Source organism: Chamaea fasciata, unplaced genomic scaffold, assembly GCF_029207755.1.
Source record: "Chamaea fasciata isolate MVZ Bird 193981 ecotype frontalis unplaced genomic scaffold, bChaFas1.0.hap1 SCAF_3, whole genome shotgun sequence".
Classification (NCBI taxonomy): Eukaryota; Metazoa; Chordata; class Aves; order Passeriformes; family Sylviidae; genus Chamaea; species Chamaea fasciata.
The window spans coordinates 46971488-46989674 of NW_027094088.1; the positions used below are offsets into that span (position 1 = coordinate 46971488).

Here is an 18187-nt window from a genome sequence, read left to right on the forward strand (position 1 = left end):
ATTATTTTCATAATCAAATATAAATAGTAAATAACACATTACTACCTGTAAAGTTTTAGAGCTAATTGTGAAATTCAATTAACAGGTATTCAATTCATGAAACAGCGTTTCAGCCTAAAGGTACAGAGAAGTAACAAGGCTTTATAATGTGTAACAGTGCACAGCTCAGAAGGCTTGGGTGCTCCCTGTGTTCCTTGTGGGCAAGGCTCTTACAAATTCAACTCACTAGGTGTGTCTAGAAAGCTGGGTAATGTTTACTGCTATGTTAATTAAACACAAAATAGGATAATTGCCATCCACATCTGAAAACCGCGTGAGCCTGCTTGAGGGCCTGAAAATAGGGACCATTTTGCACAGTAAATCAGAGCTTACTCCTGAGTTACTGTCATGCCTTGTAATAAAGAAGACATATTTACAGATTTCTGGCCTTAGGACCCTGATCACAAATTTATACCTGAACCCAGCTTTCCCAAGGAAAGACTCTGAACCTACATCTTCAGCTGAACTGTTCAAAAAGCTCCCAGCACTTACCAAGTATCACCAAATTTAAGCCAAATCAAGCAGTTTGGGAGTGCAAACATTTTATGCTGGGTGTGTAAAGTGCTTCTTCCACTCTCTTTGACACTCTCCAGTAGCAAGGAGTACTGTTTTGGGCACCATACTTGAAGAAAAATGTAGACACCCTGGAGACAGTCCAGAGAGAAGTAAAAAGAATGAGCAACAGTCTAGAAGGCGGTATGAGGGAGGGTGGAAGGAATTGGCATTGTTTAGTCTAGAGAAGGGAGGACTAAGGAAAGATGGATGTCAGCCCATAAACTGTGAACACGGTTTCTGCAAAACAGAAAATATCAACTATAGATTGGGAGAGAAGTAATGAAAAGAGAGCTTCAATCTTGTGGCTGGTGTAACTTTACTTAAATAGATTGGTTAAAGGTTTAACAAAGTTTTCTGGCTACATTCCATTTTCAGTTTAAAAAAATAAGTACTGGTATCTGCAGAGATGTGAAGCAAAAGTAAACTCTGTTTATAAGCTGTAACTTTTAGGTCAATTCAGAAGCCTTAACAATAAACTTTCTAGGATGTCTGGAAGATTTTTATATTAAACAAGTGCCTGCAGTAGGTCATGGCCACTTAGGATGACAGGACACTAGTTGCTGAATGCAACAGAGCTGAACATAATTAGTTGTAAGTTTATAAGTAGCAGTACTCTATTTTCATTTCATTTTTTATTTCATTTTTCAGAGCAGGAACAAAATCTCCTGAGGTGGTAATGATTCCATCCCAATTTTTATTTGAATTATTTGCTTCTTGAGGGCCACTGAACAGAGGTATTAATTTTGCTCACAGTCAAAGTAGTTAATTTGGGTTAAATCTGACCCTCCTTCTATTCTTAGTCTATAATGTTTCCAGAATTGGAAAGTGGCTTTAGGAACTTTTAACCAGTTGTTCTGAATCTTTTTTTTGCTTAATGAGGAGACTGGTTTTGCCTTTTTGTATCAATCTTCTTTAATTCTGAATGTTTTGGACCTGAGTTTCAGCACTGTCTTCTTGCTTCATTCCTACTTCTTTCTAGGGATCTGAATGATAAATTCACTAAAGAGTACCCACTGTAGCTATAAATAAGGTATAAGTAGTCCAGGACATTACATCCTGATATGCACATTGAAAAATCATAAAAATTAAAGGACATTTTAGGCTCATATACTTCTGAACTGAATCTTGGAACTTAATACCTCCTGTGTGGAGAAGAGTGTTTATATCACTCACATTTCCTTTATTTGTGCTTTTAGAGACCATTGGTAACTAAAAGAGTTACTTGGTAACTTGGAAGAGACCATTTACCAGTGATTTGCAAATGCATCAAGTCAGAAAAGAGGATCAACCTTTCCCAGAGGGCTACTAGAAATCATCAGATATGGCAGGTAGAGGAAGTTACTCCATCACAATTGTATTTTACTTGATGTGTTATATTGTGCCATATCTTCTTAACTCCTTAAGGATGCAAGTTTTCTGGAGTACTTACCTTGATAGAATACACAAACATACAGCTGTCACATACAACTGTAATGAGAGTGAATTTTGAGTTGCAGTCATTTAGCTTTTATTGGTCTCGGTAACAGACAGTAAAGAAGGTCAACAGTACTGTCCTCATTTTTTTTAAAAAATGAAACTATTTGGATTGGCTTGGAGTTTTACCCCAGTGTTCTCCTCTAAAACTTGTGAGAGATTAAAAACTGGCACCTAGGTACTTTGAATCACAGTTCTGCACTGTAACAAGGAAATAACATTCCTGAGATCACCTGAAAGCACCTTGAAACTTATATCAGCAATGAAACCTGATTATAAGACTGTTAATGTGACCTGCAGTATGTCAGAGATGGTCAGAAAGGAATAGTAAAAACATATAAGCCCAGAAACTTCAACTCTTAATGTTGACTATAAACTTAAAATCAGATTTTAGGAGATTTAGGAATACCACTGCCGCTTGATTTATTTTAGATTCTTTGCCAGAAAAGTCAAACAAGGGGAATTGAATAATAGAGATGTGTAAAAAGAAGAGGAGCAATGTCCAGCCAATTAGAACTCACCCCTAATTCCAAGAAAAAGCATTCATCCCATTACCCTTCCCAACTGGCCCTCTTCGCATATAACTCGGTGATAAAACAATATTCTTTGAGAACAGTTACATTTCAACTGGAGACCAAAGATGCACGTTTGTTCTGTACAATACTAAATGAATAGATGACACAAGAATGCGTCCGTCCAGTGAGTTATACGTCTAAGCCTCCATTGTCTGAAGTATAACTTATAAAGCTGCTTCTGCACTTGAGACATGTGCCTAATATAGCTGTGGGTGAGAGCATCTGAACATTCCTCAGCTGTGCCTGCAGGAGGAGGGGTGCAAAAATGTTGAATCTCCCACATATGTAGCTGTTGTGAAATGCAGGCACAGTCTAGCAATCAACATTAATACTTGAGTGTGTTTTGTGGATGTCTTATTTTAATGACACTAATTTAAGTTTGAAGAACTCAAATCTCCTATATGTGACGTGGATCTAGATGTGAGTGTTCTTGTGTCTGTATGCCTGTTGGAGATGAAGAGGTTGAACTAGGAGTCTTATACAACTCTTAAATACCTCTGGGTCAACCTTTAAATATTCACATGTGTAATTAACTTCTCCAGTGCTGCCTTCCTGGACAGCTGCAGGCATATGTAGGTACAAAAACAGTTAGTATGCAATGGTTTCAGTGATGCCGCTGAATTCACACATCCTGGAGTTTAATCACCAACATAAATACTTCAACTTAATTAAAATTAAAACAAAGATGACTTCTGAAGTGAGGCAATGCAGTGTATTTTCATGTATGTGATAAACTATTTCAAAGAAATCACTAGCCAGTGAAATCACTCAATTGGCTCCATTTGTCTTTTTACAAAAATAGATTTGGTGTCGTGCACTGAGAAGTCTATTCCAGTTGTGCTGCAGGAGAATCCATTATTTATCATGGATTTTTAGGGGGAAGTTTTTTCCAGCACAGATTAAATATTTGGACTTCAGGACTGCGGGAAACCACACATCAGTTAGAATGAATGTCTGTTGTTTAATTCAGGTATTGGCCTGTATCCTGTGGAGTTGCAGCACTCGAGGACTTTGAATGTCATTTAAAACCTACCTTAGCTCTACCCATCAGTCATGCCTAGAACCTGACTTGACTGGACCAGAGATTCTGGCTCATAAAGTGTCTGTGCAGCTTGTAGAGGCAAAATAATCCCTGAAATGCATGGTAGAAAAGATAATTGGAGTCTTATTTGTATCTATACATGTGGCCCACTGAAGGTGAACTCAATTTGCTGGAAAATGGTAACATCTGGCAGATTATTTTCAGTCAGAAATGTATCTTATTTTTCTTTTTTTTTTTTTTGTGACTATTTTTTTCAAACAAAATCTTACTGTTTGCTGTTGTTAAGTGTTTGAAATTTGCAAGAAATTTTGTTTTGAACAAGTCACAATAAAGCTGGACATTTCAAAATTATTTAAGAAAGGTGATATATATAGGGTAACAAGGGAGGTAAATGCTCAAACTAATGCATTCTGTCAATGTTATTTAGCACTCCTATGGAGGAGAACTCTAGAGAAGGACCTTTTTCCTCATCTTGACCAGACTGTAAATGTCTGGCCGCATTAATCCAGAATGCTAGGTTAGCCTTTGTTCTAAACTCCCTGTGCTGCATAAGAAGGTATCCTAGGCCATTTTTATGTGGTTACTTTAATCTCCCAGATGTCTGCACTGCTGCCAGAAAAGATTGCCCTTGTTTTTTCTCCTCTCTAGTAACCCATCACCTTTTGCCTGCTGATTTCCACATCCTACCTCTAGTCTGCACCTAGCAGCCTTTTGACTCAGGCCAAAGAACATCATCTGTTTGAAAACTGGTATCAAGGAAACAAAAAAAAATTAATGTGCTGACACACACAGGTCATACGTTCATCTGCTGAAGAGCCCGTTATTAATTCTTCCTGCTTAAACTATTAAGGATTTTAAAAGTAGTTTAGCCATCTCTTATCCACAGGTAAAGTAGGAGGGTACAAAGTACATACATACTTTGCATGACAAGGAGACAAGAGAAGAAACTTCTCAATTTGTGGGGTAAACTCCATAAATTCTGATTAGTTTAACCAGATATTAAATGCAGATGTGAAGTAAACACCTGAATCATTGTCTTGACAATTCTTTCAACTCTCCCCAAGTTGCAATATTAATCCTGACTTGTACTCACTAGACTGAGTGTAGCAGCAGTCATGCCATTGCCAGAAGTTAAAATTGAAGTAGTTAAAATTCTTCTCCCTGTACACATATCCAAGGATTGTATTAGCTTCTTTTTATGACTGGCAACACTTGGTGGCTACCATATGATTATTCTCTTATTCTTCTACAAGACAAGGCCCAGCAGCATCTCCTGTAGTTACAGCGGTAGTTGGATTTTATATGTGGCTCTTCTGTTACAACTCCACATGCTCACCTTCATAGCACCCACTAGCAGTGATCTGACCTTCACTTTTTATCACTGTCTGTTGCCCTGTAAAATATTTACAGTGAGATACTTCTCAATCATTGTTACTCTAATTGAAAATGTGCCATTGTGTTTCTTTCTGAATACTTCTAGAATCCAGATAGAGAGCTTCCATGTTTCAAATGAAGAATAATATGGGAAGGTGGGCAGGGTCTAAAAGGCCCCTTTCTAATATGTAAGTAATCCATGGCACATGGGCATTGACATTCTTCCCCTTCCTTTTCAAAGAGCCTTTCATTTGTGAGGAATATCGTGTCCCTTTCTGAGCATTTAGTTCTTGAGGCTAAACCACCTCAGTCTGTGCAACTTCTATCATACTAAATTTCTCCTCATCATCAATAATCTTTGAATTCTCAAGTGGTTCATATTCTTGGTGTGCAGTGCCTAAACTATACACAGTATTTCAGACGAAGCCCCACTGTTGAGTACAGCACAGAATAGGCTTATTTCACACATCTTGCAGGCTCTACTCTTGGGTATAAATCTCAGGACTGTGTTTGCTTTTCTCACAACAGCATGATAGTGTTGACTTCTGCTTAGCTTGTGATTCAGTATGTTCCATGGACTCTTTTAAGAAGAAATGCCACCAGCCACTTGTTTTCCACCCTATATTTATGCAGCTGATTATTCTTGTCCTAATTTAGGGTTTTACATTTATCCCTCTGAAATACTACCCAGGCAGTGATGAGAGCCCTCTTCATTCTTCCTGTAAGATCTTTGCCAACATTTTTGTGTTTCTTATTGCAAAACACACAAGATACACAGCACTAGCTATTCTATGGATTTTTTTTTTTTTTTGCCTTTGGATTCATATCTTTATTTGTTTAGAAGGCATAGTGAGTAAGGGTGTTAGATAAGCACCAGCTTATTAGCAAGTCCTTTGTATGACAAGGAGACAAGAGAAGAAACTTCTCAATTTGTGAAGTAAACTCCGTCAATTCTGATTTGTTTAAACCACAGATTAAATGCAGATGTGAAGCAAACAGCTTTAAGAAGAAAAAGGCAAGAGCTGGCATTAGTCAAACCTTTGTAAAATTCCATGACGTCAAGCAGATGATTAGAATTTCAGTCAGGAGAAAGACCTCCGGCATGTATGGATTTCCTTTGTGTTCCCTTGCAGTGCAATCATGACTTCTCGTGCAAAATGATCAAGGAATTAGATATAAAGAAAACATCTATTCTCACTATTTTATAAAAATAGGTCTTTATACAGTGGTTAGCTCAAACTTAGTAAGCAAAAACAAATAAATAAATAAATAACTCTTCAGCAATTTATGCTGGAGCCAAAACTGGTTCTGAGCACTCCTGAGAATATGGCAGAAATAAGAAAATGTGTGTAAATAAAAGTATCATTAAATGTGAGTCTAAGCACTTTTTTTATATCACAAATACTTTTACTGGTATTTACCAGTATGTAAGTATTTAGATTTAGTAGCTGATTAAATTTACCATGTTTGCTTCAAAATACAAAAAGCACCAGGATTTGTTTTGACCTTACTTTTACAGTTTTGGAATCACTGTTTAACTGCTCTTTATTTAAATTTAGTAAAACAAAAACTGGAACAAAATGGGAAAGACAATTGTGTTTTCAGCACTGAAATCAGTCTGAGCCATGAATTTTGGCCTGCTGTAGATACCAGGGTTTTGTTAATCCCTGATTCATTTCCTCTAGCAACCCAGAAGCAGACCAGGAATGACTTTGAAGGACCTATTTTTTTATTGTTTGCATAATATACCATTGCTCCAAAAATCACAGTTATTGATTAAGGTTGTGTAGCAGATTTCAGTGTGACATTGACTTTGATAATCCCAGAAATAAAAGAAACAGTACTCATGGTCCTGGTCACAGGATCAGAAACTACAAGTGTAGAGAAAAAATTCTGTCCTCTCCAAAGGATTGTATTTTGAAATTTCCTGATGCTCTCCCTGCAATCTGGACTCTTTATGGCATTAATCTTACAAAAACTGAGGGTTTGTTAACAGATTTCCAGAAGTGTAGGCCCCGTATCAAAGTGAGAAGATATGCACACACTGCCCTGAAGGATTCAGTTTGTAGTATGACTGTCTTTTTTAAATTCAATTTGACTGTAACATCCCCCAAAGGGTTTGCCAGCAATAACCTACTGAGCTTCACAGTCTGTGGATAAACAGGTGATGTACTCTTGCTCTTCTGTTTGCTAGCATAGTGAAAGCAACCTTGATTTACTGCTTTTTTCCTTGAGTAAGATCATAAAATATAGTCCAACGAAAAGTGTGTGGACCTCATTTATATGTAACAAAAACACATCCAAAAACCCCACAAAAGACAAAAATTCCTGTGCTGAGAATTAGCAGAAAGTTCCACCTAAATTGAAAATGGGATTTCTAAAATAGAATAACCCCTCTTTTGGCTTTTCAGTGTTACCCCAGTGCCTCTTGGCATACATATTGCACATTTTTATGGCACACAGGAGTAACTTAATAGTCAACATGCTTTTTTTTAAAATTCATCTTTTCCCCCATATAAATATAAGTTGAGATTTGGATTTTCCCTCTTGACAAACAGCTTAAGTAAAATTAATTTGATGGGGAAAAAATAGTTTGAATCAGGAAACAAGATACTTGGCAAAACCATATTTTGAAGAAAAGCTTTCCAGAAATTTAAACATAAAATCTTTCATGTCTGCTAGAGTGCTTGACCTTTCCTTCTCTCCACCTCCTGTGGATAAGTGCTTCCTCCCATGAATTGTAACACGGTAGCTTTAGCTCTGCAGCCTTTATGGCTCCAGAGACTAATTTCAGTGCCTGCCCCTACTTCTACTGGAGTTGCTTCATTTATTTTATAGGGTTTTGACTAAATTTTCCACTAGTCAAACTGCAGCCTCTCACAAATCCTGCAGTTGCATAGTTTATTTTCAGAAAGAGAAAGCAGGCTGGGGGTTTACTTTGGGAGCTGGGTTCAAGCCCCTTAGCCACATACCCCTGCTGTCACTCTGGGCTTTACCTACAAAGGTTCTAGCTTCTGGCAGCAGATGTTGATTTGCTGTACTGGGTCCAGGGAGACAGGAGCTACTGGGAGTTCACAGTGTGGAGTTTGTGGTTCAGCATCTTCAGGGAGAAAAAGGAATCCTAGCGGTGTCTTCCCAGTTCTTTATCCATTGAGTTATAAGGACCCTCTTCTGTGAAGCACATGATAATAATCTTGCTCAACATTAACCTAGTGGACCAGCTGTCTTGGATGTCAGAAACAAAGGAAATCTTCCTTTAAGGAAGGGTATTTATGTAAGAAGTCCTGACATGGACTAGCCTGTAGATCCATACAATCTTTAAGTCTACCTATCCCAGCAGCAGTTCCACCCCTTAGTTTCTTGTGCCAATTCTCCTCCGCACCAAACCCCTCCTGAAAGTTGTCACCTCTCACCAGCCTGCACTGCACGGCATCCTGCTTCTGTGCCAAAATCATCTGGATGAGCTGGGGCATGAAATTTAACTGCCACATTAACCTATCTTGTGCCTCTAGCAAAAATGGTTCCCACAGGTGAGCAAGGCTAACCTACATAGCTGTTCTTCAGCTGATTCAAGAAATTTTGTCTCAACAACATTCACTGGAACAGGGGGATTACCCAAATAGCAGTAATGGCCACAGCCATCTTATTTAAACTGCTACTCCAGACCTGACAGAGGCTTAGAAAGCTGAGTCACTGAGGCACAGGCAAATTTTGTGGATTCAATGTAGGCTGAATTACAATAGCAGAACAGCTATGAATTATCATACAAATTTGTTACATGGCAACTAAGGTCATGTTATTTATAATTTTCAGCAATCTTAGAACCTGGATCCAGGTTCTGCATACACAGAAGGCCTGGTCTCTTTCCAAAAAAAGAATGGGAACAAAGCCAGTGTGCAAGAGGATGGCTGAAAGAACTGAGATTTAAACCAAATCCAGCTGCCTCCTAGGAAAATGCAGTTTCTCTTGAGACCTCTCTTGACAGTTTTGACAGGTTTATAGCAGAGCCAATATAATTTCAAATAGCAAAATTATCTTCAGAACCTATGCAATGCTTGGGTTACCCTGGCAGTCTAGACAGCACAGATGTGCCTGCACTAAGCTGGTGAATCTGCTCTCACCTGCAGCACAACAGCTGTTTTTTCTATCGATGGCTCTTTTTATTTTGTAGGTGACTAATGCATCAAGCTGCTGGAAAATGAGTTAATCTTTCCCAGCCAGTCAGCATTCAAATATGCATCTCACATCTCTATCTGATTTTTTAATTTTGAGCACAGATGCAGCATTTTTGGGGAGAAGAGTCAGACAGAGACCATACTCCTATCCATCACTTGACATGAAGTTTTTAAGTTCTCAGAGTAAGAGCCAAGTTGCCTTGTGAAGTAGTGCCAGCACCAAGAATAGAATGTCTTTATTTGCCATGTCCGCCTTTCAGCACCATCCTGTGTGTTTTTTTCCACTGACAGAGTTCACATTTTGTTCAGGAAAAGGCTATATCCACCCTCCATCTGCTGGCATGTGTTTCCTTCTCATAAGTTCTCTTTGTAAGCTAATGGGTGTAATAGCTGCCTCAGTGAGATCACGCTGAGGCTCAGGCTTTCCAGGCAGTCACAGGCAGGCTTGTGAAGACTACATGGTAGCAGCTGCTTTGGGTGGGAGCACTGATATGCATGCTTAACCCCCTGGCTCACTCCTTCCTATTTCCTCACCCACTGGTTAGGTGACCTAAAGATTTCCCTGGAAATCCATTTGTCAGGCTGTAAAGTCTTGGTTCTATTTTTGAGAGTGAGAAATATATTTTAGGTCTACTAGGGATGTCTTAGTCAACAGCATCAAGGACCATGCAATCAATAGCATTTCTGACAAAAAACAGGCTTGAGCTGAAGGTCTGATTAAGATCCAGCCCATGCTGTTATACACAGAAAGTAAAGCCAGGGTCTTTAAATATTTGCAAAACTAAATACCATCAGCCAAGCCCACCCTGCAACAAATCATAGGCAGCCCCATAAAGGCACTTTACAGTCCCTGATAGACATGATGTAAGAGCCGAGTGGCCCAAGCAGCCCCTCCTCAGTCCCTGCCTTCCTGCTCTGGAAGCTCCATGTGTACCCGGGCAGTCACACTCCCTCCCTCCTGAGGGTCTGCCACTGCATGGGAAAGCACAGTGCTGCTTTTTGAACTCTGGCATTGAGACTCGCCCTGGGTTCTTCAAAACCCACCTGGACTGCACTGCTACAGTTGTGTGCCAGAGGAACATTACAGTCACAAGAGAAGTAATACATGAAATACATCAGGGAGGGAGTGATACGACTTTCTGGGGAGAAGCTTTAAGGGCATTACTAATTTCACTAAAATTATATTCATGTCCCTCTAAACTAGGGCTAGACTTATTTATTATAGGACCTAACTGCCCTGGCATATTGTCTAGGAACAAGTAGTAGCTAACTTCAACTCCTAAGAAGCAATCTAGAATCATCAGGAGAGAGATTCTCCTCTCTCTTATGAGTTGATTCAAAACTATGAAAAAAAGGGCTATTTTAAGATTCACAAGATTTGCCACAAAATATTTCTGAAACAGTGGTTGTTGAGGGAAGTACGTATTCCATTACAAGTTTTGTATATAGGCACTGTAACATATGAAATAGCATTTATCAGTCACCCTCAGGGATTCCTTGGAGGTTTTCCATAAGAACTCTTCCACTCTTCCCCCTTCCACTTCAGAGTGCATAAATTAAAAAACTGGTTTTCAAAAAAATGTTTCTGTCCTGCTTAGGTCTTTTTGGTTTTTCCCTATAATTTCTCTACAGGCTTTCTTGAAAGGATAATATAGCAGGGCAATTTGATGCTGAAGGTTCTATTCTGTCCTATTATCTCATTTAACCTTAATTTACAGTATCTTACTTAAACAAAGCAACATGTTTACAGCAGAGGATACCATCTGTCACTTAGTGTGTGTAAAATATTAAAATATTTTTATCCTGAAAGTACCACCATCTGGAAATAGTTAGCATGGGAAAAAAATAAAAAGCCCATCTAAGTTCACAAGTGTTATTGCCTTGAACAAGATTAGTGTTCCCATTCATTTATTTATTCTACCAAAACATAACATTAAGTAATTTTTAAATCCAAATAGTTTGAAAAGCTCCTGATGTTGCTTATGTGTGCTAAAGCCCAGGCTGAGGTTATCAGGCTTTGCCTTGCAGCAACAAATGTCAATTTGCGCTCCATAAAACATTGTGCACAGGCTGTAGCTGTGATTGTAGATGGCTGTAGGACATACTTCCCTCACGGACCACTCTTTCAGAAAGGCCCTCATACCACTCTAATATTCCATATCCTTCAGGTTGATTTGGTTTATATTTAAAGCCAGAGCATTGAGCATCTTCTGGGATTGAGCTGGTAGTCTATGGAAGAAATAAAAGTATCCTCAGAATGTTTTCTGTTCTCTGGTGGATATCTTTGATATTAATGAACATGAGTCCATATCATGAAGATTAAAATTTTTAAAAACAAATGGCATCTCTGTCATCTCTTTTGACATTAGTGGCAATTGGAAAGAAGTATAAAATCTGCTTGAGGCAGCATTGTGTCCTTCACTGAAGAAAAAAATATACCTGTTTCTAATCAGTTAGTATTTGCTCGAGCAAATATTAGCTCTTCAAACAGCAGCTACATTGGAAGTAGCTGCAGTTACCTCAGTTGCATATGTCAGTCAGAGCAGTTTTCTATTTGCTTCTTTTCTAATCCTTGTTCTTTGCACTTCAAGAGAGAATAGGTTAAATTCAAACCTTCTAATCGTATCAAGGCAATTCCACAAGCAGGACAACAGAATTATTTGGGCATGTAACTCCTAGTTTATTAAGACTTTGTGAAAACTGTCTTTGATAGTTAATATCCTATTTTCTTCAACATCTGATAGAAGGGCAAGTCTATTACTATTACCCAATGATGCCTTCCCAGTTCACAGGACTTCTTTCTAGGTTCACCAGGCCAGTTTAAACAAGTTTATAATGATGCTCTTTACCTGCAACTGACCTTCTTGTGTAACTTTTTTGGCTGGATCTGTGACTCAGCCTGTAGACACCATAGCCTCATGTTAATAAACGCTGGAGGGATCAACTCTTACACTTCAGGCACTACATTACAAGCCAAAGAAAGTTGGCTGTCCGCCAAGAAACTGTAGTGCTTCTCTCTTCATCTACCAAGTATCACACAAGGCAGGAAGACAGAGGAACCATTGAAGCAAAATATTAGCCCAACGCCAGTCTGGCAAGAGAGCTTGAACACAGAAAGTCTCTCCTTGCTCCTCCCACCCCAAGGTTCCTACAGCTGTACAGCGTTTCTGTGTGGTGCTCTTGCCAAGGAGGTCTCTGCTTCACTGAAGGGCTGGTGACAAATGACTATTCGAGTTCAATTTGTGCAATGGAAACTGTTTTCCATTACAAGCATAAGTGAAATATATCCAAGCAACTGATTCTGGGATCCCAAAGCCCACATGTTTTTATAACCTATACCAACATAGCCTTATCTTTTCCACAGGTCAGTTCAATGACTTCTTTGTTCCTCAGCTCATGAAACACAAGTTGGCAAACCAACCCACCTCCACTATAGCAGGTACCCCTCTAAATCCCCTGGTTTAGAGGCTCAAACACAGGTCTGCTCAGAACTTCATGTTCAAGAGAATATTAATGCAAGAGACCCACTGCAAAAAGCTTACACACACATTCCTTCCTTATGCATAACTTAAATACTGTCAACACTTCTTTCTTTGCAGTCTAGTAATTCCTACATTAATCATTCAGCAGTTTAGTACTGAAGAGAAGAATTGCATCATATTGTAACAATTTGACCAATCCTAAACTGAGGCTGCCAGGGGTTGATTAATAAACTGCAAAGTGTGACAGGTTTTTAAATTACCTGGTGTTTTCAGATGATCATGCATGATCAGAGCACTTCCAGCTTTCTAATACATTCCTCACATACAGGAAGATAGCTTGAGCTGTACTTCAGACTAAGGCGCATGTCAAGTGATCCGTTAATATATGTTTATAGGAACCAAGCATATATATTAAGATGAATCAACATTTTACTACATGGTATTTTCGATATTTTCAACATTTTCCAGAAACACTGGAATATCTCTTAATCACAAGGTACATGACTTGGCTCTGTCACTGAAAGAAGGCTCACTTGAAGTCCTTCAGGGTACCTGACAAGCAGGCGCCTGTGGGGGATGGATATGACAGTATCTAGAGAAACCATGCTAGCAAAATTCAGCAGCAAGAAAATAACTCTTGAAACCTGATATACTCTTCAAGTCCTGCTATCTGCATTTCAGTTATGCTGGCTCGCAATCAGTTTGCTTATTTAAACAAATAGTTATCTATACCACAGACAGTGTTTTCTGCAACAGCTGACAGTTTATTCAGGCATTAAACTTAACACTGCTCTGGCACTACTACTTAATCTCACAGCCCAGATACCTACCTTAATGAACCTCTCTTAGTTATGGTTTTGTTCATGGGTGACACAACCTAAACTTCAATATTCCATTGAAAAATTCAGGGTAGCTGTGCAAGCAGTGTTTCACTTAAAAGGCATTAAGCTCAAATTCCCAGAATTATTATAGGATCCTCTCCTAGACAAATTTGTAGTCTTTTCCCAGATTAAAAATAACATTGAATTCAATACTTAAAAGGTTCTTTTATTTTCCTCTTAGGCTTTCAGGAAACCTTAAAAATCAGTTACACAGCAAAGACTGATATTGCAAAACAGTGGAGGTGCAGTTCAAAAGAAAAAAACCCTAACCCATAGTGTCTTTAAATATAAAAATATATATCCAAATTATTACCTAGGGAAAGTGTACCACCATTTCTGTCTTAAGCTGGTCCTGCCAGCTTGTGGGTCATAACTCCCACTACAGAGCTCAAGAGCTCACAGTGGAAGGAGCATCTCCAAGGTTCATGTCACAGGCATGATTCAGAGCAAACTGCTTTGCTGCAGCATATGAACCCAATCTTAAGTTTTCTGAAAGCATTCCATAGTTTTCCCTTGAGCAGTGGGTAATAAGCATCCAAACATCTCCTGGGAAGCATAGGTCATATACACAAAGCCATCTTCATCTTTGTAGTCCCTGTACACTTCTGCCATTGTCAAGGACATACTGGCTAGGCTTTTGTTGTTCACCAGCAGGTAGAAAGCTTGTGTAGCTGTTAGAGCCATCCTGCTTCTAATTGAAAAAGAGAGGAGAAAAAGAGGATCAAGCATTAGCAAGTTGAATATGGTTTTAACTTCAGTCTATGACGTACATTAAGCAGAGCAGTTGCATGAAGTAGGTACAAGAAATGCTGCGTAAAGTTATTATGTGGTATATTGTCTCCATCAGCAGGAAGTTAACTGGAAGCTCAAAGGCCTGTGCTCCGAGGAAAGGCTTACAAGGCTTCACCAAAGGTGCTACTGAGCATGGGCTTGGAGTTCCGAGTTACCAGGGAATAATGTGAATAGAAAGCAAAAGCTTCTGTAGAACAGATTTTGTAAAGGATTCTAGCTCCAGTCTGTTACACTTACTATAAAGTCTACCCTCAAAAAACAAGTCCTTTTCAGAGACATTACATACAAGAATTATGATCTAAGTTGTTCAACAGCCAAAAGCATCTTTTACAGAAGTTATAATCTAGAAAGATCTTTTTCTATACTTTAATAAGTGTGCTGAAAAACATAGCTTTCATATTTTGTCAGAAAATACCACTAAATATTTTGGGAGACTTCTTTGCTGTAACGTCTCATAAAGAACAATTTAGCAGCACATTTCATTTCACTCACATTCAAGAGCTGCTTTGAACTTGAGCAAATTCAGCTAGGTGCAGTAAGAGAGCAAGGCAGTGACAGTCATAAGCAGAACAAGATCACAGAGCCCCAATACCCAGACCATGAGGCAGGAAGAGAGCAGAACAAGAGTCCGATATAGTCATTTTTCACTACAGTTAGGGAGAAAGGAAAGGACTATGAACCCAAAAAAGACCACATTTTCTCCCCAAGTGCACCTGTGAAAACATCTTTTGATTGTCTTCAAACACTTGCAAGAGAGGGAAGCCATTACATTACTAACACATTTATCCTCCTACCACCAAAGGAAGCAAGATGTCCCCAGCAGCACACTAGGAAATACCTTCTTGGGGAACAGCAGCCAAGCCCAGGCGCAGCTCCAACCCACCAGTATCCATTACCCACCTGATGATGGTTATGAACTGTGCCATGGTCAGCTCCTCGGGAACCAGGAACTTGGTTTTGTCCAAGAGAGGAAGGTATTTCTCTTTATGGTATCTCTCAACAATTACCTGTTTTAATTAGAGTCACACTTAGTAAAACCTAAAATACCCAGGCGCCTTTCCCTCCCCTCACACGCTTCTCTCCTTAAACAGTAAAACCAGAGTCTTACCGGGATTTTTGTCGGGAACTTGGCTCGGATCCCTGCTACTTCTTCCCGCCGGGTGGCTGCGGGGCAGAGGAGAGGAGAGAAGCGTTACGTGTGCCGCAGCCCCTCCGCCCCCGCGCAGCCCCTGCGCGCCCCCGGCGCCCCTACCGAGACTCTTCCTGAGCTTGAAGGGCCGGTCCGGCTGCGCCCCGGGCGCCGCCCGCATCCTGCCGCCTCGGGGCCGCCGCTGCGCCCGCCGCGCCCGCGCCTCGCACGGACCGGGGCTGCCCCCGCTCCGCTCCGCTCCGCTCCGCCCGGCAGCGGCGCCGCAGCCAACGGGAGACGCGCGGCTGCTGAGCCCGCCTCTCCCGGCTGCGCCACAGCTCCCTTCTGCGCCCTGCCGGGATGGGAGCTCCTCGCGCTGCGAGGTGCTGTGGCTCTGAGAGGTGCTTGGTGAGAGGTCTGACTACCCTGCCCAGTGGTTCCGGGGTGTAGCTCAAGCTGGACTGCCCCCAGCTGTCTTCTCTTTCCACATGACCAGCCTTCATACCCACAAACTGCTTTCAAACTATTTCTTTGGTTTTAAAAGAAAACGAGACAACCTACTCCACGTACACACACACACACACACACACAAAAGGGCAAAACAAAAATCAAAACAAAACCAAAAAACCCACCCCCACACAAAACCCCAACCACCTGCCCCTGTCATTTTTCACCTCCTCAGGCGACCAGATTGCTTGTTTTCTGAATAACTTGAGAGCTGAGTTTTAACTCTGGTTTTGTCTCTGAGGCACAGTTGTGATTTTAAGGGGTTTCAAGCAGACTCCAAGTCCATCTGTTTGGTAAATATGATCAGATAGGTTCCTTGCCGTTTGCACTGCTGGTTCACCTGCTTTTACTTCAGCTGTCAAGATGGCTTTGCAGACAGACATGGCTGAGCAAGGAGTAAACCACTTCAGTCTTGTGGTTGTGTTTATAAATTATCTCGGTGGGGGTCTGGAACTGATCCTCGCTACTTGTTTGCTTTACTTACCCGTTTAAAATACAAGAATCTTCATTTTATTTGATCATCATTCTGGTCATGATCTAGTTGATGTGGCACTTAAGGACATGGCTTAGTGGTGGATTTGTCAGTGCTAGTTAGTGGGTGGACTCAAGGATCTTACAGGTCTTTTCCAATTTAAATTCTATTATTTTACCAGGCTAAGGGCAACTGAAAATTGCAGATTTTTATGAATTATAGTTTATAAGCTATGGATCTGTCTGCTCTGTCAAGGCAAAGTCAATGACTGTCATCCAAGATCATTAAAGTCAATGACTGTCATCCAAGATCATTTTGAAAAGGAACATCTTTAATAAAAGGGTGTGTGCACTACCTATGTTTGTGTCAGGTGTTTCAAACCAGCCTCTCCAGAACAGAGTTTCCAGTGGCTGCAGTCCTTAATGCTGCTGAGGTGAGAAGTAACAGCATCACTTGCTCTGCAAATATAGATAAAAAAGTTACTGTTTGTCCAAATATGATCATTATATTGTTTTAAGTGATTTTCCTTCCACATAGGGCTTTAAAGTATTTTGTCCAGTGTAGTTCAGTTCTTTTCAGATAGGATGGCTTTGGCTTTATGTCCAGACTTTTCCTGGCCTCCCTGTAGAGGCTCCCAAGAATGTGTCAGACAATGCCAAAAGCATCCATTGGGTTTTGGTTTGTAGATACTGGAAACTGGTTTCTATTTTAACTTTCAAAAAGGGTGTTATAACTGACAGATGGTAGAGGATTTTAAAAATAGCTTCAACATGTCCCTGTGAAGCTGGCGGCTTTGTTGTTTGACCCTTCTGACAGAAGGGTCAAGAGAGTCAAACTCTCTTTCAGGGTTGAAAGCCTCATCAGGAGAGCAGTGCCAGAGTTTCCAAGAGTGACTGGAACTCCTTGGATACTTCTTTTCTCAGGTAGATGTTTAAGAGGCCTGATCCCTACTGGGAAATTTTTCTGTCCTTAATGAGAATCTGGACTCTTAAGGTACCTCCATTTAGGTACTCAGAAACAGTGGCTCTCAGGATTTGAAGTCCCTTTTAAATTATTTCAGTAGAAATGTCTAAGGCTTGGACAGGTCCAAATCAAAGCACTATGGGGAAAAAAAGTCTTAAGTATAAAGGAAATATTAGATTTCTTCTCTACAGTGTCAAGACTATCCATTTGTTTCAGAAATCTTTTTTAGGGAATTTTCTAAGATATTAGGAAAAATGCCAAAATAAATGTATGTAAAAGAGAGGGATGTTGCTCAGCTATTTTCGAAGAGGGACCCCCAGATAACTATTTTTGGTGGCTCTACTGAGTTCTGTGATCTTAAACAAGTCCTGGGAGGTTGGCCAAGCCCCTGAGCCATATTACATACTTGGCTGCATAACAAATGCATTGCAGGGTTCAGCTCATACTCATGTGCTATGAACGAGACTCTGGAGAAAAGCAAACAATTTATTGGATAGAAAAATGCTGACAAGTGCTATGGACTGATATGGGATTACTGCAAATCACAGCTCCAACATGTACATTAGCAGATACTCAAAATTGTCTACTTCAGGAATCTAACTGAGGATGATGAGGTCCAGAGCCCTGTTTTCTTAGGTGCTGTGTATGGACAGTGGAGTGAGGGAGAAAGAAACTCTTGTGTTTGGAAAGCAGGTGATTTTCATTACCTGTGTGTTTTCAGGTTCCCA

At 40.1% G+C, this 18187-nt stretch overlaps 1 protein-coding gene across 1 annotated transcript; it reads right to left on the bottom strand.

Annotated features, from left to right (window-relative positions):
- Positions 1-13741: 13741 nt before the first annotated feature.
- On the bottom strand, positions 13742-15787 carry MAP1LC3C (microtubule associated protein 1 light chain 3 gamma). Its single transcript, XM_066180453.1, has 4 exons — positions 15641-15787; positions 15497-15552; positions 15289-15395; positions 13742-14287 (listed from the first exon to the last, which is right to left on the bottom strand). The coding sequence occupies exons 1-4, from the start codon at positions 15696-15698 to the stop codon at positions 14077-14079; spliced, it is 432 nt and encodes a 143-aa protein (XP_066036550.1). The 5' UTR covers positions 15699-15787; the 3' UTR covers positions 13742-14076.
- Between the last annotated feature and the right edge of the window lie 2400 nt (positions 15788-18187).